This window comes from Indicator indicator, chromosome 1 (genome assembly GCF_027791375.1).
Source record: "Indicator indicator isolate 239-I01 chromosome 1, UM_Iind_1.1, whole genome shotgun sequence".
NCBI lineage: Eukaryota > Metazoa > Chordata > Aves > Piciformes > Indicatoridae > Indicator > Indicator indicator.
This window is the reverse complement of record NC_072010.1, coordinates 38,217,700-38,244,118: the sequence shown is the minus strand read 5'-3', so window position 1 is coordinate 38,244,118 and position 26,419 is coordinate 38,217,700. Positions and strand designations below refer to the sequence as shown.

General features: G+C 35.9%; 1 protein-coding gene across 2 annotated transcripts in view; it reads right to left on the bottom strand.

Moving 5' to 3' along the window:
- The window catches only part of TDRD3 (tudor domain containing 3), a 113,101-nt gene that overhangs the window by 29,399 nt on the left and 57,283 nt on the right, over positions 1–26,419 (bottom strand). For both annotated transcript variants that reach the window (XM_054381639.1, XM_054381644.1), the window contains exons 2-10: positions 24,794–24,878; positions 21,692–21,757; positions 16,640–16,800; positions 15,247–15,388; positions 10,091–10,162; positions 9,393–9,542; positions 8,569–8,709; positions 6,140–6,296; positions 5,704–5,829 (exon numbers count right to left, since the gene is read on the bottom strand). In XM_054381639.1, the coding sequence (XP_054237614.1) occupies positions 5,704–5,829; positions 6,140–6,296; positions 8,569–8,709; positions 9,393–9,542; positions 10,091–10,162; positions 15,247–15,388; positions 16,640–16,713 (862 nt within the window). In that variant the 5' untranslated portion in view covers positions 16,714–16,800; positions 21,692–21,757; positions 24,794–24,878. The remainder of the gene's footprint in view (positions 1–5,703; positions 5,830–6,139; positions 6,297–8,568; positions 8,710–9,392; positions 9,543–10,090; positions 10,163–15,246; positions 15,389–16,639; positions 16,801–21,691; positions 21,758–24,793; positions 24,879–26,419) is intronic.

Genomic DNA, 26,419 nt, shown 5'->3' with positions numbered 1-26,419 from the left:
AAAGGCACAATATGATACAGCAGTTAGAAACTGAGTATAGAAAGTTCAGATTACTAAAAATATTTTTTTTAAAGTTTATCATTAATTTCTAAAACTATTAGAGTAGAATTAATCTAATACTTTAAAATCAAAACTGCATGTCTAAATCTGTATTTCAGTCAAAGCCTAACTGTCAGAGCAAGAAGCAGAGACTACAGCCTATGACTTCCTCACATCTGAAGTAGACCTATTAACAGACTAGACATGCTTGCATCTCCTGTGATCCCATTAATGTAATTCACTGCGCAGGAGGTTCAGTTCAATAGGAACAGCATGAAACATCTACCCAGGCACAGTTTGTCTCTCAGGAGGACTAAAGAGGCAATTCTGTGCAATATGAAACTGAAAAGGTTCTGGTCTTTTGTGTCCTAGCCAATGCTCTAAAAAAAAGAACACTACAATCACAGAATCCATAAGTTGGGAAAAGACCTCAAGGATCATCAAAGTCCAACCTGTCACCCAAGACCTCATGACTACTAAACCATGTCACCAAGTGCCACATCCAATTCCCTCTTGAACACCTCCAGGTATGGTGACTCCACCACCTCCATTCCAACGTCTAACAACTCTCTCCATGAAGAACTTTCTCCTCACCTCGAGCCTAAACTTCCCCTGGCACAGCATCATTCAGGTTGGAAAAGACCCCTGGGATCATGAAGTCCAACCATTGACCCTACTCTAAGTTCACCTCTAAACCATATCCCCAAGCACCACATCTGAATGACCCTTAAACACATTCATGGGTGGTGACTCAACCACCTCCCTCGGCAGCCTGTTCCAATGTCTGACCACTCTTTCTGTGAAAGAAACTTTCCTAATGTCCAGTCTAAACCTACCCTGTTGCAGTTTGAGACCATTCCCTCTTGTTCTATCACTAATTACCTGTGAGAAAAGACCAGCACCAACCTCTCTACAATGTCCTTTCAGGAAGTTGTAGGAAATTATGAGGTCTCTCCTCAGCCTTCTTTAAATTGAACAGCTCTAGATACTTCAGTCACTCTTCATAAGATTTATTCTCCAGGCCCTTCACCAGCTTTGTTGCCCTCCTCTGCACTCACTCCAGTCTCCACATCTCTCTTGTGTTGAGGTGCCCAAAACTGGACACAATACTCAAGATGTGGTCTCACCAGAGCTGAGTACAAGGGGTCAATCACCTCCCTACTCCTGCTGGACACAGCATTTTTGATACAAGCCAGGATGCCACTGGCTTTCTTGGCCACCTGGGCACACTGCTGACTCATATTCAGCCATTGTCGATTGGAACCCCCAGGTCTCTTTCTACCATACTTCCCCAAGCGTGTAGCATTGCAAGGGGTATGTTTCTCACCACCTACCCCATTTAATAACAAATAAACAATTATTTTAGAAGTTGATCTTTGCTTGAGTATTTCAAAGACACAGATGTCTGCCAAAGCTTTTGTGGCTTTGAATCCTGACCAGATGGAAGCACTAGTCTGTTCTCAATCCCTAAGAACCAAAAGGAGAAAAAAATATCTGAAACATGCCTACTTCTCAGCATTTTGTTGATTATTCTTCAATACTACAGTCAAAGCTCTTGGTACTGTTTTGTTCTCACTAATAATCCTTGTGCTTACTTATTTAAGCTGGCAAAGATGGATGAATTGTTCCTCCTAACAAAAGAAAAATAAGAAGATTAATGGAAAAATCTGTGTTTGGTAGCAGAAATAATCCAAGTGTAAGCAAAGGCAGCTAATTGGTAGCAATTTTGCTTATTATTTATCTCTTACAGTCAGCAGGTTTCTCCTGACAACCAAAACTCAAACTACTTAATTTCAATAAACACTCTTCACCAATCATTCAGAGTTTGAAATGAATAAATAAATGTGCAGTATAATAAAACTATGGGTTGGTTTGTTTTAATTTCTCGTATTTCACTTAAATAAAAGTATGTTTAGTATACGTATGTTTTACAATTGAAGAACTATCAGATCATGGAGATCAATCAGATCAATACTTTCAACAGCTGTAATTACTTAAGACAGATGAAATGTATCGACTTCACAAGACACCACTTGCAGGGCAAAAGATTAGGATCTTACTTTTTTTATAAGTAATTCATACTTCTTTAAGAAAAAAAAAAAATCAAACAAACCAACCCACAAACAACAAAAAGCTTAATGTGCTGTCTTATCTCTTCAAAGGAATAAAAGTACCTACTGAACAAAATACAGAAAGTGTATCAATTCATGTTTTCTTACTTGGTTTAAATCAAACTGTGTAAAGGTACCAAATCAAAGATAACAAATTAAACAACTGTTTTGCAGTTCTTGTTCACAAATGTAACACCTAGCCTGGCTACTGCAAATCCTGAAGTGATTTTAGAAATTCTCTACAGTACAGAGTTTTCCGATGCAGTTACAAACACTAGGTAAGAGAATCAAGAAGACAGAGAAAACTAAATCAATCCTCTGTATACTTGAAACAATTTTTGTTTCAGATCCTTTTCTCTCCACATCACAAATCATTTTTGAAGAAATTGTGACATGGCACAGAATTTAAAAAATATTTATCTCAGTTCAGTAAAATTGCCTTTTGTTTTTGCTTCTACATAGGCTCCCAGCCATGTAGAAGAAATTGCAATCTGTCTGAAATACATAGAAGCCTAATTATTGTAACAATGATGAATAGGGCCATTCCAGGTAATCATATGCTCCTGATCATATGCATTAGTGTGATAGCAGGGATGTGATCATTTATCCAAAACCATTATTCCTAAAGGACCATCTCTTAATTTCTAAAAATCAAATTGGGATTTTAGAGACCCTATGGGATAGCAAGGGGACAGAAATGCTGCAGAACAATCAATCTTACTTTATATTCAGTGGAGGCTGCACTATATTACATACAAATGCAGAAAAACCTTCCTACTGTGACCCTCCTTAGTACAGTTACTATGCAGAAAAAACAATGACAAGAGACCTTATCCTTGGCTATATAACATTACATTTGAATTGCTTCTAGCAGTTTCCCCAATGTGCCTTTCATTTCTGACCACTGCTTTTGGAATACTGAGAGCATTATGTGCCTCTATAGCTAACAAATGACAGGATCAAATGAAACTTAAAAACTGCAAAATATATTCTGTTTTCTACAAATATTTGTATGCAGACGTATGACGAAAGAGTTCACAGTGGTTAAGTATAATCACTGCAAATATATCATCACTGCAAACACTGTAAACACTCATGTCATCTCAGTTTGCATGGAATTTAGGACAACTAATAATTAAGAAAGTAAATGAGATATTCAACCACAGAGGTTTAAAACTGCACAAAAAATAACACTTTTAATAAATTACTTTTAAGGTTTGTTTGAATTCTGCACAGGTTCTCTCAAGCTTGGCAAAGAAATAAAAAAAAGCCCTTTTAAAGAGACAGAAAGATGAAAATTCAGCAAATGCCTATGTACTTCCAGAAAAAAAATCCATTTAAAGTAGACTCTGTAAGATAAAAGTAAAACCTGGCATAGAAGCAGAGGCACAATCCTCTGGGCAAGACACATTCAGTAAAGAACATAAAAAATAACAAAATCAGCAACTACTTTAAAGCCCATTGATTTCAAAATAACATAAAGCACATGAACACATGTTACTGTTACTTCAAAAGGAGGAAAGGGCAAACATATTTTTTAAAAATAAAGTAAAAAATAATCAGAACACTTAAGTTTTTTTCCCAAAGAGTATCACTTGGGAATAGCACACCAAATTGCATATTGACAATGACAAAAACCCAACATTAAAACCCATAAAACCAAAACTCCTCTGTGTCATGTTAGGAAACAAGCCAGGACTTTTAGCAAGTGAAGGAGTACAAAGCCTTTACAAAGAACTGTGCTTTTTCTTCTGTGCCATTTTTGAAATATTTTATTTAAGAGGGAAAAATACACAGAAGTATGCTTTTTATTTTTCTCACAGAACACTATGTTTTATCAAACTACATACATGTACTAAAGCTAATGTACCACACCTGGAATACTGTGTCCAGTTTTGGGCTCCCAGTTCAAGAAAGACAGAGACCTGCTGAAGAGAATCCAATGGAGAGCCACAAGGATGATTAGGGGACTTGAGCATCTCCCCTATGAAGAGAGGGGTGGGTGTCAAGTGGAGGGGGCCAGGCTCTTTTCAGTGGTTCACAGTCATAAGACAAGGAACAATGGGTTCAAATTTGAACACAGAAGACTTCACCTCAACATGAGAAGAAACTTCTTTACAGTGAGGGTGACAGAGCACTGGAACAGGCTGCCCAGGGAGGTTGTAGAGTCCCCTTCTCTGAAGACTTTCAAAACCCACCTGGATGCATTCCTGTGCGGACTAAATGATCCTGCTCTGGCAGGGGTGTTGGACCCAATGATCTCTTAAGGTCCCTTCCAACCTCTAATATACTGTGAAACCCATACAAGTCCCCCTAAGCAAGTACTATCAATCAGTATTATAATTTTAAAAGCAGCAACTCATTCATTTCACAATTCTTGGTAAATTACTACCTTTCCCAACAGGGCAATCTGTTCATTTTAATTTACTGCAGGCTTGTTTTCCTCTTTTTCCATATTACTTTATTCTTTTTTTTAAAATTCCCAAATTCAGTGAAAATACACAAAGGCAAACTCCATTTTCACAGCTTACAAAGAACTAGTTTGGAAATTAAGTGAAAGAAATAATTACATATAAATGTAGTCGTTCCTTAAATGCACTCATTTCTTAGAAAAGTTAAAAATATCAAAGGGTTCATAGAAACTACTACAATCTTTTCTGTACCATTTATGACAACTGCCATTTTGTAGGGCAGAAAAAAATTACAATTTCATCACAAAACTTTCACATTAAATATTTGAAGCAGGTATTTTCATTTCATGTTGGCCACTTCAACACTTCCAAGGCCATACCCAAAAGAAAGTCATCTCTGTTTATTACTCATCTTACCAGTATTACTTTAATACTAGAGAAGGCTCTAGAGACCTCAGGACAGGTCTTTTTAATGCAGCTGTCTGTTAAAGCTTCCAAAGTACCTAGCAATTTAGGCATAAACAGTCATCCTGATGCATAGGCCACACTGTGATTCATCTTAAGAAAGAAAAATAGCTAAAAGACATTAAAGAAAAATCATAAACCCTTTGTACTTATTACTTGGTTTTCCTTTTTCTAAAATCCTATTTTTACCTTATTTCTTAAACAGAAGGAAAAAGAAGAAAATGGTTGTTTAATATTTTACAGCAGCCAATTTCTTTTTTCTCCTCCAGAGGGGGAATACAAAACCAAACTTACCACGATTACTAAATTCTTAACTGAGCAGCACAAAACATGCTCTTCATAAATGAGAAAGGACTGTGGTTACAGCTTTTTCTTGATTTCCTCCTGAACAGCAGGGGAGTTGCAAAAGCCTGGGATTTATATCAATTTTAGATATCTAGGCTTGAGGCAAAAACCCTAAGCTCTTCTATTGTCACAAGAGAAGTATAAACCACACCAGTGAGATTTATTGGAGCCCTCTTCAAAGGACAGGACGAGCTTTATAGTACTTCTTGGGGGGTGGGAGTTCACTGTGGAGGAAATTCTAGGAACAACCTTTTAAATGACAAAGTTAGGAAAAACAATTCCACCAAAAACATCCAGTATTGGTTCCCAACACATTAATCTCAATAACTTACCCTCCACTGTAAGAGTACCCATTTTGGATTCCAAGAAATCAAACAGTGTGCTTGGTGCAGATGGTCTGGCATTTCCCAGCTCTTCTTCATCTTCAGGTCTTATTCGGCCTCGGCCCTTCCCTTTACCTGTAAACACCGAAAGTTACTTTCAAGTGGAAAATAAATTTTTTAAAATGTACACAGGTTTTAATGTAATTTTTAAAATTTCAGCATTTTTATAAGGTAGAAAATACAATCAATGGACAAAATAGATACAGATAATCAAATCCACCACTTCAAAAAAAAATTGACACGAATTGCTTTCAGATTTGCAGTGTATTCTAGCTTGCAGGAAAGGAACACACACATACATCCTTCTGTAACTCTATTAGTAAACCACCACACAAATTCCTTTGCTCATACATACTGTTTTAAAGCATTTCTTTGAAAGGTTTACCTCTAGGTGGTGGTCCCTGAACGGGTTTTTGTTTACTGCTGTTAAGAAGAAAATTTAATGCTGCCTCTAGGCTGTTGCTGTTATCCATAAGTGCCTGTCTTGCTGCTTCTTTGCTGAAACCCATCTCTGTTATGTGTTTTAGGGCCTTTTCATCAACCTAAAATAAAAGGTACATGCAAACCTAATCAGAAAATACCACAGAGACTCTATAAAAAACACCAGATTTTAATTCAATTTTTCATTAATTTTTAATTGAAACACTAGTTCATATTTTATTGATGATGAATATTTCAGGGGTTTTTTAAATAAAATTTTCACAGATCTCTCTTACATCCAAACAATTGGCTAGTAGGTTTTTGTAAAATATGATGATGATGATGATGATTTTTAATTCACCAATTTTCAGATCTAATATTATGTGGCTTGAAGCACAAGTTCCCCTAGCCTACCTCTTCTTCCACCGTAGACTGGTATATATGAGAGATTGTAATGTACTTTCTCTGCGATGAAAACTAAATGGAATCCCTCAAAATAACAATGGTATAAAATTTAACCATTTGTTAGCCATTTTGAAAGCAAGAAATACAATTTACTTCCACAGAAATACAGGCTTTCTTATTCTCAACTGTATTCAGTGTCTTTGGACGTCAAAAACTCTCCCTTAAACTTCATTTACACAGCACAAATTTTGCTTCTCTTATACAAAACTGGAAAGCTGAAGAAAATTGTAGGATGTATTTTATAAGGGCCATTAAGAGAGGATGGTGATTGATGTCTGAAATCTATTGCCTGTCTACAAATAAACAGGAAAAACTACTTAACTGTGGTTTGTTTTGTAGACAAGATACAGTGCTTCAGGTTTCTTGGAAGGTAACATACCAGATGAACTAAAAAACTTAACTGTTTCTAAATATAGGCCAAGTCAATGATGTACTTGAAAGTCATCAATCAAACCTATGTAATGTCAAAATTCCAGTAACACAAAACGAATTTGTTACCCGTTGCTTTAAGATCCAAAAATCACTTGTAACTGAAGAAGGCTTTCTATATAGGCCTACTGGGTCACATTTGCTGCTTCTAAACAGTACCTAATTATGTTAAAATGGCATAATACTACATTTCAGTAAGTTGGAAGCTCTTACATTTTACAATGCAATGCATGAAAAATTCCTTGCAGTTCACAGAAGAAAAAAAAACAAACAGACAAAAATACTTTAAACTATTTCTTAAATTTTGGGGCAGGAAGTGTTGTTGGGTTTTTTGTGTGATGGTTTATTGGGGCATTTTAAGTCTATCTACATCAAGACATAGTTTTCAAGAATAACAAGGCAGAAGACTGGGCAGAGGGATGACTAAATGACTCTCTTGAGGTCCTTTCAACCTGTGTTTCTACAGTTCTGTACTGACATTTCTGAAGGCTCCCCTCGCAGCAGGATGATGACATACTATACAAACAAAATTGTAACAGGTAGTTACTGTTCCTGAACCATTTTTTCTTCTCATCGTTTAACTTTTCATAAAAGTAAATAAGGTGGAAAATATTCAACAATAAATAAGTGATATTTATAAGCCAGTGAATATTTTAATTCTGGCTTACTGAGTTACTACATTGTTGTGATGCCTTCACCACTGAAATTAGAATCATTAACTGTTACTGCATACTTGAAAATTGCTCTCCAGAGTTGTCCTTCGCAGCAAATACTTCCTCTACCATAAGCATCTTGCTTGCTGGAGCAATCAAGACAGAAACTTTGATGACTGCTCATCTTACAGAAGTTCAATGCAATGATCCCAAAGAACACCCAGAAGCCCTCTATGATGCAGTGACTACATCAGTGGACAAGGGAAAAATTACAGATGTCATCTACCTGGACTTCTGTAAGACCTTTGACATGATCCCCATAGAGAACCCTTTTTTCTACATTGGATAGATATGGATTCAATGGGTGGACTGTTTGGTGGATAATGAATTGGTTGGATGGTGGCATATAGAGTGTAGCAGACAATGGCTCAAGGTCCAAATGAAGACTGGTGACCAGCGTCGTCCCTCACAAGTCCATGCTGTGATCGGTATTGTTCAGCATCTTTATGTTCATTTAAATAAGAAAATAAAACTATAATGTGATGTCCTACATCACATATACTACAACTTTTCTTTTGCAAGGACTTGGTTATAAATTTTACTGGATGAGGTTAACTATTTTAATTTTTTTCCACTTAAATTACATTGAAACTCATAGCTAACTCAGTAAGGTGAAAACAGCACCCTAAGTAGTCTAACCAGACTTCAAAATAAGTTGAAAGGAAGTTATTATTCTTCAGGGTCTTTTGATTCACCTTTTGTTACTTTTTTTTTTTTTGTTGGTTGGTTGGTTGGTTTGGTTTGCAATAGTACACATTTAAGGTTCAATTTAAGTGTTCCACCTTACCAGTTCTCGGTAGACACCTTCATTCTTTCCCTCAGGTTTTGTTATCTTCTCTTTCTGGAACAGTTCCCTGTTTCGATTCCCTCCAGCACTCACACTGAGATTACTCCTGTTACTACCACCGCCTCCTCCAAATGTCTTGGTCTTTAGATAAGCACAAAGATAACATTTCAGTAAACAGGGCTTAAAAAAATAAGCCTTAATATTAAGCTAGGACAAAAAGTGCAGCAAATCTGATGCAGATGTATTTTTATTATGCTTTGCAAATCAACAAATAAAAAGCTAATTTAACACACACATAAAAGAGTAATTTATTTGGTAAGTATTTTTCTCCTCTGTCCAAATGAGGCTGTAAAAAGGGTATATAATTCTAGTTTTTATGACCTACTAAGCACAGTTGAAAAATAAACTAAAATGAAAACCATTGGAGAACATAAAAATCTGACACTTTAGAACTGAACTTCCCAGCTATTCTCACAAACCGAACACAGAAAATTGTGGGGTTCCGAGAGCAGAAAGCAAGAGCTGAAATTTCATAATCTGCATTTATTACTCAAATCTCATTAGCTAAACTGTAAACCCAACTTTAATTGTGGTATCAAATCAGAATTGTACCTACAATAAAACATTACGATACATTTATTATCTTTATTAAAATAAAACATACCCATCAATCCAAAAGAACTCTGTTTTTGACAAATATTTTTAAACAAACGTGAGTAGAATTATAAGTAGGGAAACATTAGAAAGCATTTGCCATTTAAGAACTACTTAACAAGAAAAGATCAATCACAGTAAGTAAAATGCCATAACAAATGCATTCTAACCTCTTTGCTCTTTGCTACTTCTGCAATAGCAGCTGTTCTCTGTTTTTCAAATTCATCATTGTCCACAACAGTTTTTACAGTATTTGGCATTTGCAGGGTCTTCCTGTGATCAAGCTCTCTGCTATCCACCTGCATGTGAGACCCACATTTCTGCAAGTGAAAAAGAAAGTTGTAATTTACTCTTCTGCACACCCCCACTTGAAAAAAAAAATAGTAACTATATTCTTTTATTAGAGAAGCACAATTTTATCTATTGCAAAACTGTACACGTAGGACATCTAGATGTTATCACTGAGAGTACCCTCCCCTCTGGTCCACTAGAAAGGCCAAAGAAGAATGACTTTTACATTTTAAGGTTAGTTCACAATGCAGGCAACAGGAATCTTGTAAATACCTTTGACATTTAAAAAGGGGCTATGTTAGCACCCACACAATCAGACCAGAAGAATCAAAGGATCCACATACTAAATAAAATGTTAAGTTTGAAATTGGGAGAAAACGTAAAATATTAATTGTCACAGCAAAGTGACTGGATCAACACATTTTTGGTGGGTTTTGTTTTGTTTTTTAAACAGGCACATTCTTCAGATCCAAGTCATTGTACTGTAGGGTGTCTAATAACCTTGATCTAGCTGGGATCAAGTCCCTGTATTATCACACAGATTTTTTACAGAATGACAAAGAGAAGTGCATTATACCTGTCCAAAAGGTACAAAAGGGGGAGGGCCACCTTCCGTTCCAATGTTACTCCTATTGTGTTTTGCTAAACTCTGTAAAAAGAAAATTGTTGATTAACACATTGCAAACAGAAAACAGATTATATCATAAATGTCTCCATTTCAGACAGTGTATAAGGCTTGCAAGATGAGTATTTGAGCATAAAAAATAATGATATATTTAAAATTCTGGTGCACTTTAGGAAAAGGTTGGATGAGGGGTAGGCTTATGAAGAGAATTATGCAAATTTGCAAAATCATGAAGGCAACAGATAGTGCTAATGGAGAAAATTAAGTTAGATACCCAAATCTACACAGATAGAACAAAGTGGCACATAAAAAAGCAGTAGATGTTTCTTTACATAGCACCCAGTGAACCTGTTACCACTATAGGTTGTAAAAGTATAGCCTGAGCATATTTAAAAGACAATTGTACCAATTCAGCACAGAGAAGGTAAGGTTCAGAGGAATCCAACCAATCTACCTGAAGGGAGACTAAAGATAGACCCAGGCTCTTTTTAGTTGTGTCCAGTGACTGAACAAGAGAAAAGGAGAGGAGCAATCACTGAAACACAGGAGCTTCCTTCTGGACACCAGTGAATTTTTTTTTTTTTTTTTATCATGAGGGTGACCAAGCACTGGCACAGGTTGCCCAGCAAGGTTGTGGACTCTCCATCATTAGAGATACTCAAAAGTTGCTTGGACATGGTACTGGGCATCCAGCTTTAGACGGCCCTTCTTGAGAAGAGGGGGTTGGACCAGATGACCTCCAGGGGTCCTTTCCAACCTCAACCATTCTGTGAAACTGATTAACCCATGCATAAGCAAATACTGACACCATCAATCAGGACTGTATCCTCCTATATAGTATGACAATTCTGGATGCCAAGACAGCATAAGAGCTCCAGGCTATGTGCTTTCTCTAAAAGCCATTTCTTCGTAACTGTTGGAAACAAACTACTGTGCCACTAGGAAATTTCCCCTATGCTGTTCTAAAAAGTGTGGTACATACTTTAAATTGGTATTTTGTATTACACAGAAATATTTGATTATGGAAATGGAAAAAGGAAGAGCAGGTCCTTAATGCTGCTAAAATGCCTCAAAAATGTATTTCCTGTAAAGCATCTTTTTTAACATCTTCATTTCGTATTTTCCCTTTTTTCCCCACTGGGACAGTCCTGCATGTATCATCATTTATGCATACATACATTATTCGCTATTCCTCATTGGCACACAGTGTTTTAATTACTTAAGGCTATATATGACATGCATATGTATTACCCTGAGGTAAAACTGATTTAATTCTATCATGTGAGAACTGCAGTATACACTTGAATAGGCTTTAAGCCATTATACTATCCAAGAATTTATTAAAATAAGAGATTAATTTGCTTAACTAATACCCAAATCAAAATTTTCATCCACTCTTTTCAAGTTAACTATCACAGAATGTTAGGGGTTGGAAGGGACCTCAAAAGATCATCTAGTCTAACCCCACTGCCAGAGCAGTATGATGTATACCAGGTCACACAGGAATGTATCCAGGCAGGTTTTGAGTATCTCCAGAGAGGGAGACTCCACAACCCCCCTGGGCAGTTACTGATATTTGGAAATCAAAGACCATTTTCTAAATCATTTATGGGTATTAATTCCCTTCAAGGGTGGGAAAAAAATAAATACACACATAACTTTCCTCATGTCTTGGAGCAAAAACCACTGATAAAGCTTTCCATAAATAATTCAAAACAGAGCACTTAGAAGTGCAGAAATAATAAAATTCTTCTGGTTTAGTTTCAGTCAGTTCATTAAAACACTGCCTAAGAATTATGAGCTAACCAAGGGATGATCATCATCACATGCTCACACCTTTCCTATCTATCTGAATTATAGTGTAACAGTGATTCCATTGCCAAGCCACTTCCCTTCCCAGGCTAGGCACTCTAGGTCCAATAAACCCTAGGCTTATTTTGTTGCTTTTTGGATCCAGAGAAATGTAGGCAATTCAGAAATGAACTTCAGCACTGAATCAAATTATAAAGTTCATATTACAGCCTAAGAACTTCAGCATTTGATCATAGTCAGTTTCCCCAGTCCTGTAATCAGGAATAACATTCTTAAGTTTATAGTCACAGGTTTTGTTTTTTTTTTTTTTTCCAGCATCAAGGAAACACATAAAAGGAAAAGACTATTCCAAACTACTGCTCAAACATTTAATTTGGGAAATGGCAAAAAGCACTTAAAATTGATGGCATATTTACTAACATCTAGATACAGGGATGTAACCGGGGGTTTTGCACAAAATTGTTATTCAGAATGAAAGAACTCCACCTAATGGTAAATAGCAGCTTTGACACTTTCTTCCCAGGTAGTACTGTCTGCTGAGAAGTGAGAACTGCTTTGCAAATTAAGTACCACTTTGCACGAATAAAAAGTAATTTTTAGTATACTTCTTTTACCCTTCCTGCTGTATTTGAATCACGACAAAAGACTTCCTAGGGGCTCTCTTAAGAAACAAAGTTTTACAATATGAGACCAAGCTCCTAGATACTATGCTCTATTATACTCCTACCCTCCCTTCTAATATAAATTGGAAGTTTACATAAAACTACTCCCTTTTTCCATCAGGTAGCCTCAATATTTAGCATCATCTTCACCAAAACAGAAGACTGTTAAGTATACCAGAAAACTTGTAGATAATCCGTAACTTGACAGATTCTATGTTTAAAAATATAAGGGCCTAACCTAAGTACCAGCAAAACATGCTTCAGCCTTAACTTACATGTAGTCTGGTATTTTGCTTAACAGCAATACAAAGTGTGATTCCTTCATAAGAAGAGAACCAGCAATATCTCACCAGTACTGATCCTCTGCTTAACATGACAGTCATCATCAGAACACTAGTAACACTATGAAGCAATAATTATTTGGAACCTTACGATAAAACTGAATGCTACAAGGAATACGTTTAATTCACACGCAGGATGGTAACACTGCACTCACTCCACATACGCTGCATTTGTAGGAGGAGCCTTTCCTTACTGAAACTTGATTCCCCCCAGAAAGCAATTTCAAGCACTGTTCTGAATGGAACAAAAGAGCAATCTAACTGTATAACTAGAAGAGGACTTGTAGATGCAAAATTAATTACTTAACACTGGATAAACAACTTCAGTTATAAAGTTTTGTAATATTATTTTATTTAATAGCACTCTCTTTAATAAGTAAAAAAGCAACTTATTTCATCATCTACTGAAAGTCCCCAGACACTGTGGGAGAAGGGAATAAAAACCCCTGACTTCAAAACAAGTAATTTGCAAGTAACACAAATAGAAGTTTTCTGTCTTATGCAACAGTTCAGCATTTCATTTAAGCTTTAGTGGCAAGATTAGACAAGCAGTGACAATGTCCTTGCTCGGATATCTTTCAGAGTTGACAATCTGGCTTATTTGTCAACTATTCTCTTCTGTAAAGCTTTCTGAACAGGACAGAAACATCAAGCTCATGAGGAAACTGCTATCAAAGTAGCATCTGGCTTCTATAGACTTGAGCCCTATCTATCTAGCTGTCAGTCCAAATATAGAACTGGAACTACAATTTCCAGTCGTGGTTCACCTGTCCAACTGTTTTCTTGTCACCCACAGCTTTTCTGACATAGCTACACTCATTCTGGGAACCTGACCATGTGCTATAAGCTGGTCAAAGAGAAAAAGAAAACAATATTCTGGCAAACTGCAGGACAGAATCAGAGAATTGAAGGGACGGCAATAAGCAACAGTTAACTTTCTACACTTTATCTTACCAGAGTAAATTATTGAAAACTTAGTTAATTTTCTTTCAAATGTACTGCACAAAGCCAAGAAAACTGCCTGACAAATGCTGAAAGTTGCTGTAGTCAGCAATGGTTATTAAATGGTTTGTTTTCTTGTAAGCAGAACATGTTCTGAGTTATTTCTTCACACTGACCTCAAAAACAAGTTAGTATTTAGAAAGCAACATCTATTTGCTAAAGCCCAGGCAGAAAAATTCTGAAAACAGACTGCGAAATCTCATCAAGAAAGCTAACCGGTCCTATTGGCCCTTCTCTTACAAATTAGATAGCATTAAGAATACAAGTTCTATGCATCCCCCTCAATTTTTAACAGCAGACTTAACTCAGAAGACTTAATACTAAATATAAAAACATGCAATAAGATGGGAGGTTTCTGCTGCTGGGCCCAGAACCACCTTCTTAATCAAACAGGGAGCCTCATTTAAAACCAGGAGTGTTTTTTAAAAACTATTTTCAAGTATAAAAGCACAAAAAGGATGTCATCAAACAGACTCTACTAGAACGGGCACTGTGTAACTCAAGATCCAAATAAAGTTTGTCCCAGTTTGCTCAGCTCTATAAAATGCAAACAACAATGAACTTAGCATCAATAACAATGAAAGAAGTACTTTACACAGAAATGACCAGGATATTCGTAAGTAGCTACTCTGTTTCAGAGACATGGATGTAAAAACAGAGAGATGCATGTGACAGTAGTAGTGACCTGCCAAATGTCTGGGACTGATGACAGCAGGGACACAACCATTTGCCCTGTTTTGTTCTGTTGGGACAGGAATTGGGCTAAAACAGTGTAAAGGGGCTTACAAGCACTTATGGCTGATAATTTGTCTTCCTAAATCACACGTTCACACAAATCACTGACAAAATCTACAACACAGAAGTCATACTCAAGGTTACCAGTTTCTATGATTTTTGCATGCTTACTCTAATTTTTTTTGCCTCAAAAATATATGGTCTGCAGATGGTAAAAGGCATCACTCTGTAATATTTTGGTACCAAACAGTGTTTAGGAAAGCAACCACTCACAATTGCATTCATGACTGCAATGAGCTTAATACGTTTAATGTTTTCAAGCCCTGTAAACTATGAAAGGAATTAATTCTTATGTAAAGATACTTCTCATGTCTTTATTTGCAACATTATACTTAAGATCTATCTAGATTTATGTGGCTGCATCCCTAAACATATTGGGACAGTAGAGTTCTAAAAGCTTATCACATGAAAATTCACATTCAACACATTAAAGCTTGATGTCATTAAATGTGATATGCATCATGTAAGACAAGCATTTCCAGTGGTGTTACCTCACCCTTTGTAATTCCCACTTTTCTATAAGATGCTCCACTTCACCTCCGAGAACTGCTGTGTTACTGTCATCCAACAGCAAGAATCCATTTCTCACTTCAACAATTCCTGAAAGCTTAATTTTTGTTCCAGGTGGTGTGTTCAGGCTAGAAGCAGAAACAAAGCCAAATATTTCAAATATGTCTATTAACATTTTGCCACAAAAAACATAAAACTCTACTTTTACTATACTTTCAACACTGTCATATTTTATATTTTTAAATTATCAACAGAAACCTTTGCAATAATTCTTTCAGTATGCATAGTATTTTTAAATAGCTTTATTGGAACACTTCCCATTCATTACAGAAAAATGCCATATGGCAAATTAGATTCCAACAGAGATGAGTGTTTGCAAATTGTCTGTTTGGTTAAAATCCAATTCAACAATACCAAACTAAAGAAGGGATTTGTTTAGACTAGTGGAAGATATCTCAAAGTCATCTCAGACATCTCTGAGATTTTAACAAGATTTCAAATTATGTCTTCTGCTGGCTGTTCTTTATTTTGTGATCTGGAACCTACTTACACAGGTGTCTGCATTCCTTTTCTGCTCTCTTCATACTTACATTGGAACATGATATTCTAAGTTCTGCTGGCTGAAGCTAAAACCAAAATATCATTAAGTGTTCTACCTTTTAAGACAATGTCACTCTAAACTACAAGCTGGCTCCAGCTCAAATGGAGCAGTTTAACAGTAAAAGAAAACATTAAAAAATGAAGTCTGCAAGTGTTGCACCTAGCTAGAGAGAAAGAGAGGAAGATATTTTCTTTAAATCAATGTAACCTGAATTTAAAGAAAGAACAAAAAAGGCATACCATGACTCAGGAGACTAAACACTAGGGATAATTTTCAACATCTTCATAACCAAACACACACAAAATTCCCATGTTCAACAGTAATTAGCTCTCTTACCCTTCATTTTTAACTGAAGAATTTTTTTACTAATTCATTCCAATTTAAAGCCTTGCCCATGGTAAAGCAGCACTAGTTGCATTAAAGTAGGTGTCTTGGGTCTGTGACAATTCTTGCTACAGAAGTCAAGCAGAAGATCTGCTACAGCTAAAAACTACAAATTGGGATCAAGTTTGCACACATCCAAAATGCTGCATGTTGTGTCAACTCCAACTCTGCAAAAATGGCTGCAAAAATCCAGTTGCTCCTATTAGGCATTTTAGCATAAAGGATACTGTAAATTGCATTCTCATATACCTTTGCATGTTGAATTTAAGGTTCTCCTTTATATACAAAATACAAGAAGGAAGCCTGTTTTGTTTTCATATATTATTAAGGATGTTTCCCATATTTTAAGGGCATGTAAGTATCAAACCCAAACTTTGAAAAGAAAGTTTTTCACCTTATTTTTGACATGCTACTGTATTCCACAGCTGTGCAGCTTGTGTGTCCATCGGTCATCTGTAAACGTAACATTCTGGGAGCAGCCTGAGATTCTTCGTTATCCTTTGGTGCAGCAACATTGCGTATTTTCTGTATTTGCAGAACACACGGCCCTTCCAGCTACGCATACAAAGAAGGGAAGATGAAACTGTTAAGACCATTAAGCAAACACACTGTAATATCTAGACACACTAAGAGATGCCCCGAGGCAAAGGAAAGGGCTATTTGATCAGGCAGTGATGTTCAATTCCTGTCATTCACGTACTATAAGGTTCTAAAGCACAATAAAAGAAACAGGCTTTGTGACGCTTCACACATCTCCATGATACCAACTGTGGGGAAAAAAGTGAAGCAGAAGAGTTGGGGGGGGCTAAACAAGCAAACAAAACCACAAACATTATCACTTCCAATATACTAGGGAGTCCAGATCAGATTTCACATGTCGTACTGCAGGGTCTCATTGACCAAATATTCTTAAGAAAGAAACAGCCTTGAAGACTATAAAGTTGTATCAAGAGTATCTTTCAAGTACAATTGCTTTGTAAACAGTAACTAGAAACACAGCTTTTTCTAAAAGAGATGTGATCAGAACCCAGAAACCTCAAGAGACACTGCTATCTGTTGGTTACTTAAAAATGCTGCATATCCTGCTATACACACCACCTGCCTATTCAGTCTTCTGTCAGTATCAAGCATGCAGTACACTAAAACAGAGCTGTACACTTGTTGAGCTAAGACAGACAAGAGCCTCTTTAACAAAGAAAATTACATTGATTCAGAAAACAGGTGCAAAACAGGAATGGAAGTGTGTACTTTTCTCAACTACACACAACACTACCACAACAATTATTTTTTATAGACTTAATCAAGACCTTAGAGCATCCACATGTCCCAGCTCATTTATCCTCTCATCACATAAAACAAGCACATAGCAACAGAAGAAATTAAAGTCAATCTTCTTGCAGAGCAAGGACAACCATCACTGGACTATAGGTGAATCCAGAAGACTTAAGACAGTACTCCTTATGTGTGGTATTTTAATGTGGCATTCTGAGAAAAAAGACAAGAAAAAATACTACAACAAACAAAAAATTGAATCGGTTATGGTTAATGGATGCATTTACATATTAAATCAGTCAGCCAAACGGAAACTTCTTTAGGACTCAGATGCTGAGCATCATATACAAAAAGGTGAGATTTTTTTTAATAAAAAAAAAGTAAATTATCAAGTATCCTATGTAGCAAGGCTGATCATACCCCAACTATTAAGGTTCTGAGTCTTTACATTATAAAAATGCAGCTTTCACTTCCCTTACCAACACTTTGAACACCTTGTACAGTAACGTTGAACGTATCAGACAATTTATACATCATGTGGGGTTCCATCCCCCCATCTGGATGGTCACATCCAGTTTGTACTGCTCAATGGCTTGAAGTCCAGATAGAGAGCAGTGACAAGTGGTGTCCCCAGGGGTCTGTACTGGGACCTGTACTGTTTAATATTTTTATCAATTACATAGACAGTGGGATCAAGTGCACCATCAGCAGGTTTGCTGATGACACCAAGCTGGGTGGTGGTGTTGATATGCCAGGGGGATGGGATGGCATCCAGAGGCACCTGGACAAGCTGGAGAGGAGGACTCACGTGAACCTCAAAGTTTAACAAGAGCAAGTGCAGGGTTCTGCACCTGGACCAGAACAATCCTCACTATCAATACAGGCTGGGGGAGGAGGAGTTAGAGAGCAGCCTTGTGGAAAAGGACATGGAGGTGCTGATGAATGAGAAGCTGGGGAAGGAGGAGTTAAGAGAGCAGCCTTGTGGAAAAGGACGTGGAGGTGCTGATGGATGAGAAGCTGGACATGAGCAGGCAGTGTACACTTGCAGCCCAAAAGGCCAATCACATCCTGGGCTGCATCAAAAGATGTGTGGCCAGCAGATCCAGAGAGGTGATTCTGCCACTTTCCTCTGCTCTGGTGAGACTTCACCTGGAGTACTGTGTCCAGGTCTGGAACCCACAATACAGGAAGGACATGGACCTGATGGAGCAGGTACAGAGGAGGGCCATGAAAACCATCAGAGGGTTGCACCACCTCTGCTACAAAGACAGGCTGAGGGAGCTGGGGTTATTCAGCCTGGAATAGAGGAGGCTCTGCAGAGACTTAACAGTGGCCTTCCAGTACCTGAAGGGGGCCTACAAGAAAGATGGATGTTATTTACAAAGCCCTGTAGTGATAGGATGAGGGGCAATGACTTCAAACTAGAGAAGAGTAAATTTAGCTTGGATGTTCAGAACAGGTTCTTTACTATGAGAGTGGTGGAACACTGGAACAGGTTGCCCAGGGAAGTGGTTGTTACCCCATCATGGGAGATATTCAAAGTAAAGGTCAACAGAGCGCTGGGCAACCTGATCTGATGTAACAACCATTTTCACTCTAAGGTAAAGATGCATACCTCAAGACTGGAGTAAGTAGTAAGACAGAAATTGGGAAGTGTATGAGTAACGTTAAACAGGAATTAAGAGTCACTGCCAACTTATATTGCAACTGCTTACCAACAAAGTGGTGGTAGTCAGAAAACACCTCTCTGAGTTAAAAAATTAAATGCTTTCTGAATTCTTCTTTTCTGGAATGGATGTTTCCATTTTAATGGGATAAAAATAAAAAAACTTTAAATGTACATCATTGCTAAATTACATGTTATAACATTACAGTCCTTGAATTTGTATTCCATTAATAATACTTAACACATATGTATGGTATATTGTCATCTACACAGATGGGAGGGTTCAGCTTCTTCAAAACCTATGCAAATGTGGCCATCTTGTGGCTAATGTTGGTAATATTGATTTTTTTTAAGCCACACAAAGCACAGATGTAACTTCATGAATAAAATATGCCTGTGTATTAATGACTGAAGTTGATAATCACCTATAATTGTCAAATACTCATGTTTCACACCATAATTCTCTGCCAGCTTTTACACAAATATTTACTTATTACACTAAAACTACAAAATAAAATTATTTTCTATGCAAGATGTTTCTGTATTTCCATACAATTAAACAATACTGAACTTAGTCTTGAATGAGAGGAGCAATAGGAGCATGTAATTTCTACTGTTTCCTGAAGCATTTATGAACCACAAATTACTAGTTTCTACTGAGAGATCATATTAAGTCACTCCTGTCCCAATCATATTTGCATTTACTTGCATAAAGCAAATATTCTCCTTCATAAATACATAGATCTGTAACATCAGATATTTGTGTACATTGCAAGCTAAATGGTAGCACTTACAGTCAGATTTGCTTCATGATACTCAAAAACAAGAAACTAGACTACACTAATAAAAGTTACAGTACACTAAAAGTCTGAGCTTAAAATTACAAATAGAAGTAATTTTCAGACAGACTTTGTGCAATCATTACTTCCTTTCAAAACCTGGAAAATTATCAGCCCCCAGCAGCTGGTTTGTAGATGTTTCCTTTGATTTGGGGGAAAATGTTTGCTGTTAGTTTTTTTTTTTTTTAAGAATAATTTTCTAAGATCTATGACCAAGTAAAGACAGTCGATTAAAGTAGGAACAAAGTAAATCTTAGTAGAATTTGACATGCAAAACATATTGACTCCTTATCAATACTTACTGAAGTATGTATATCCTTAACATTTAACAAATACCATTTGTTAAAAGAGTTGTCTTAAAGATCATTAGGGACCACAGTTTTCTTCTGTTTCCTCCAGCTTTTGAAAACTCCTGCTGCTGTTGTCAGGAAAAAAAAAATAACCTTTCTTCTCTCTGCATTTTCAGTCTCTATTAACATGGAAGAAGCCTGATCTTTCTAAACTATCTTACAATCAGGGAAACATAAATACCTCTGATCAAACAAAATCATAGCTCTACACAATAGGAAATAAAGTTTAAAAGAACTTTTCCCAGAAAGTTAGTTTAGTACGTAGTAAGTTGCATGTACAAACTGATGCATGGCTAAAAACTATGATCAAGTAATACAGTAGCTCAAGTGTACTCTTCAGATTTGACAATAATGTTCCTGCTGTTGTTCTTGCAGAAGTCAGTGTTTACAGCAGTCACCATTCCATTTACACAATATCATCAGCACAAACCCCAAACCTGAACACCTCTTAACAGCATTTCTAATCCATCTTGTTCCCTTAAAACAAACCTGCCTTGATTTATCACTTTTTGAATTTCAACAGTAATTAAATATGCTTCCCCAGAACTTTTATATCAGTAATGCAGACTGTCAATATTTAAAATTAATATTTTGAATTTAGAACTACTACTGGGTTTAAAACACAATTCCTTCATTTATCTACTCTCTTACCTGCGTGTAGGTAAACAAACAGGAAGGGTGCACTGAAGGGGCCAAATTTTTATGTAAACATATTGTATGTTCATCTATCACATCCAAGTCTTGAGCGTAATGCTCTTCTGTAGCATATAAGATGTCATACCATCTAACCTGGTTTATCCACACTACTTACAGGGCACAAAGTCATAAGAAAATTATATCAAGCGTATAGCTATACTCATGTGAATCAGTAAGTCATGTAACACAGCATCAAGGTGTACCACTACGTGTCATAATCATACAGCTTCTTTGCTTTATTTCTAACCTGTTTTGTTATTCGCACAAGAATAATAAATAAAGGAATAAAATAAATAAAATAAAATAAAATAAAAAAATAAAGGAGAAGAAAAAGTTAACTTGGATACGACATCAAGGTCAAACAGGTTAAATTACTTTTAAGTGATAAAGTAAGGAATTATCATATTTATTTAAGCATTTCAAAGTTGTGAAAGAAAAACAAGTCCTCTCTTTATAAAGTCTAGTGGGCAAACTAACCCTCATCTATTTATCCTATAATTGTATTCAAACATTGCGATCTTTAGTGCGTGAAATAATGACAAAACCAGATTAATGCATCTTCGAAGGCTGTCATCATACAGATATCACAGAACACAGAAAAATTTCAGTAAAAACATATCTACCTTTTCCACCTTTCCACCATTGATGTCACTGGGGAGGAATTTCTTGCCAATCGTTCTTAAATCTGTCTGAAATGAATATAGAAGACAGGAGAACATTAACCTAAAATATCCTGTTACCATAAAATGGGAAAAAGAAGTGTATTTATTCCATAGTGCCAATTATTTATGCACTGTGAAAATAAAAGAAATTTTCCTTTTTAAACCGTATTCTTAAGCACATTTTCAGTAATTATTTAAATGCTTTCAATATAAATGACACAAAATGACTATGTTTAATTATTAGACATTAACACTGAAGTTTAATAGAGATAAAGGTCTCTCCTTGTTCTTCATTAGGAACTTAGAGAAGAGCATTTTTATTATGTGTGTTTTTTACATGCACAAATCCTTTAAAAAGGTTGGGATGATTTTTGCAATTACTCCTGGAGTAGAAGTATACATCGTATTTCCATTAACTGCTAACTTAAATGTCTTGGAAATGAGATAGCTGCATGACATTAGTCAGCAACAGTTCAACATGACCACTGACATTAAAAGAATTCATATGATCAAAGAAACAAATCCCCACAAAAGCACTTTCCTCACCTAACGCTGTTTGGACGAGCATATCAGTTATGGTGACACATGACAAAAGGATGCACTGGATGGCTAAACCAGCATGTGAAAACAGGAAATGGAATAAAAACTAATTAAACTTCACACATTAGGTTTTTAGTGTGTTTATATGTGTTAAGAAAAACAATAAAGCACAGCAGTGCAGTCTAAAGTATCTATGTTTTCTAAACTCCATTGCTTGAAGTAAGCTTGTTTTAAAGAAAACATGCTGGAGCAGGTTACTTTACTAAATCTGAAAACCCTCTTTATTTATTATGATCACAAACACTTCCAAAAGAAGGACTAAGTGTAATTATTAGTAGAACTTGTACACTAATGCACCATTAACTGTGACTGCCAACTGTTGTGGCATCGTAATCTAGAACTGAACAGAACTATATTTTAGTATCTAAAACATTATAAACAAGTAGTTTATCCAGCTTTTCAGTGAGGTACATTAGTAGTCTACCATTAGAAAATTAATTGCAGGGATGCTCGTTTTAATGTATTTACTCTGAGTATCTAGAGAGTGCAAAAATGCTCAACTCACTCTGTTGCACAAGATAGCCATAGTGATAAAGCACAATTTGATTTTCATTCTGAGCCCACCTGACAGGACTCATCTGTCAGCCATTTATCTCTAATTGTACATAGGTTCCTATCAACCATTCCTACATGTTGCACATCTATGAAACAGCATGGTGCTTTGCAACCACAGCAGCAGAAAGGAGACACAACTTCTACAAACTCTTTGCACGATCTTATGTAAAATGAAAACATTTGAAGAACTGAAGACACATTTATGTTTACTTCATACTTATTTAAGCAGCAATTCACACACAAAAAAAAAAAAAAAACAAACCAGAGTCAGTTGACTTCTTGATTTATTTTGCCTGAAACATGTCTCTAGCAGCCAAGGAGTGAATTAGTGAATTTGTAATAAGTGGAATTCAAAGTCATTGTTATCCTGGCATTCAAGCCACACTGCTACTGTCTACTTATCCAACAGGCAACTTCATCTTCTGGGCATTAAACGATTGACTTAGTAACAAAAATATTGATAAGCAACCAAAACTTGCTTTGGATGCTTGTATAGCATCTCTAGTTTATTTTATTTGTATTACTGATCAAACAAACCAGAAATAAATGCACAAATGACCATGTTAGTACTTGTGCCAGCATATAATCACTTGGAGAGACTTTATTTCATTTTGGGGCTTGGTTTTGGTTTTATTTTATAAAGCAGTAATGCATAGCAGTATGCTGCTACATTCCAGAAACAAAATGCCTGCCCTCTGCATGCTTTGTGTTACATTCTTTGGAATTTTTCATTATGATTTTGCTTTACTTTTCAAATTCATTATGGGAACTGGTGAACGCATAGGTATGAGTGATCAAACATATGCTTCAAAGATCAGATGAAAGGAGCAGAGGAGATATTCTTTTCAGAGTATCATCTTAAACCAACATTGGTTGAATCTCAAAAGATGACGAAATAATCCCTAGTAATTCTTGGTGACAACTTCATTAAGGAAAAAAAAAAATCCAAAGCAGCAAACAAACCAAACAGACAAGAAAAAAGGAAAACAAAAAACCCACCAAACAAAACCTCACGTTTTTCTCCTAAGCATTCTACTATATAGTTTTTCCCCTTGGAACTACATGTAGATATTACGAAGTTTACATAGATCTACATACAGCATACACAGTCTTTCATGAATTCTGATTATGGATGACTGAGAACTTTTCAACAAAGTGTAAAATTCTCAAAACTTCCCCTTGTGATTTTGATATAATAAATTAAAAGTAAGTAATAAATACATGGATTAAATAAGTGCCTTCTTTTTCATTGTTATTGAAAGGAAGCAGACTTGCTTATGCTTTCCAACAATGCATATACTAGAATTCTGAAAAGCAGGAATTCACATAAACACTTTCCTGGAGTTCTTAAAAGGGTTTATTATTTCCAAACTGTTTATATATCCTATATACGTCATGTGTATTCATTTCTTGTCAGGAATAATGACTACTAATGCAGATCTCTACAGTAAATAAAAAGAAACCAAAACTGTTTGCAGTTACATAAATATGCACACTTCATAGAAACATTCACCATTAGTTTGAATATGCTTTAAGGAATATCATGTCCAGAAATCAAACTATGTAAGGTGGTTTATTCATCCCAACACACTAAAATTTTGTGCTTCAATTTCACACTTATGTCAGTGCACAGCATGTCTGGGTTTATTACTGCTTGTACATTTACATTGCATAAACACTCAAAAAAATTTCTGCTGCAAATTAAGTTCATTTTTCTCCTCCATATTTCAGTCCGGAAGAGGTGTTATTTCCAAATAAAATTCTCAACAGACATGCAAGGAGAGAAGTACTCTATCCTTTATGTAAATCACAAAAGCAACAGTAAACTGTTAGCCACACAAACTTACTCTTGAGTCATTAGATAGGTAATTTTTATTTGTTAGAAAAGTTTTCACAATCATAACTTACATTAAGGGCAACTAGGATAATGTCATTTGTATTAACTTTTTCCGAAGAACTTATGCAAGCCTCAATTCCTTCATCTGAAAGATACCTGGAAAAAAAAAAAAAAAACAAACAGGTATTAGAATATCACATCATGTACCTACTTGGCAAACATTTTTTTCTGTATATAAGATTATTGTCTTAAATGTGTATTTTTTGTGCTAGTGAAGGATAGATTTAAAAGCACTTGGCACACTGGTTTATGTAATCAGTTTCTTTACACCAACATCAGGTAAAGGAAGCGATTTCTTCCATTATTTCTTTAAATAAAAGGAGAAAAAAATCCACAACACACCACCACACACACTATTACACTAACAATAACCCTCATGCCGATTAAGTTGAATAGGGTAACACTAAACACTACACAGTCCTCATGCCCATCCCCTTGAATTACAGGAACCTGGTTTCAAAAATAACTAATCAGCTATGCAAGCTTTACTTGATACATGTGGCATACTTTCAATCATGCACTTGAAAAGACAACAACACAAAATTAAACAAAAGCAGCATCCCACACACAACACAAATGCATTTGTTTCTGAAAAGCAAGACTGTATGGTAAAGCCCCCAAGGCTTGGAGCATGTAATACTGTCATCCTGTAAAAGCTATTTTTGCTTGCCTGGGCTATCAAGAAGCTGATAAAGATGGAAGTGCACTACAGTACATCCATAGTCAAATTCGGTGAAAGGTTTAAATAAGAAAAACTCCTTCACAATTACATTTGGAAACAGCATTTGTGACCCTCATTGTGGCAGTCCAGGGTCAGTATATTTCTGCAAAATTCTATGAACATATAATAAATAAGTTCACCTGAAAACTAAGTTTTAAATGCATTCAGCTAATCCATTCAAAAGGGCTGATCTATTCTAGCCTCCAAAAACATTTAAAAAGAAAAAAAAAAGGTAATTTTAACTGGAGTGGTCATAAATTGTGGCATTTGTTACTCATTTTGTTGAATTTTTCCTATATGAGGCCCCAGTTTTTAAGTAGCTGGCAATCTGCCCTCTCTTCACGGCTCTTTGTTTTATTTAAATACATCACAGTAATCATTAAATAATTCCTATTTGTTGGATAATCAGTCTGAAATATGGCACTCACCTAAGTAACATTTAAATAACTACCAACCAAGAAATCACCATTCTCCAAAGAATAAAATAATGATTTAAGAAAACAAGCTTAGTATACATGAAGTAATATTAAAAATAAATATTCCTGAGTGCTTCAAGAACTACTTCTTTTTAATGAAAGTAACACCTACATCATCAACATATAAACAAGGCAAATCATTTGAACGAAAGTACACTTGATAGACCTTTTTGTTTCTAGCCCTGCCAATATTCCCAGTTGTGCTCTAACCCAGACACTTGATGGGATCTAGCTGTTCAAGTCAAGTAAATTCTAAGGGACCATACCACCATTACAACAACAACAAAAAAAAAAAAAAAAAAAACCAGAAAAAAGAAAAAACACCACACACACAAAAACCCAAAACCATGCAAACAAAAAACAAAAACAAACCACCAACCAAAAACCCAGATACACTGAATGGGGGAGTAGGGAAATACATACATAAAAAAAACCCACAA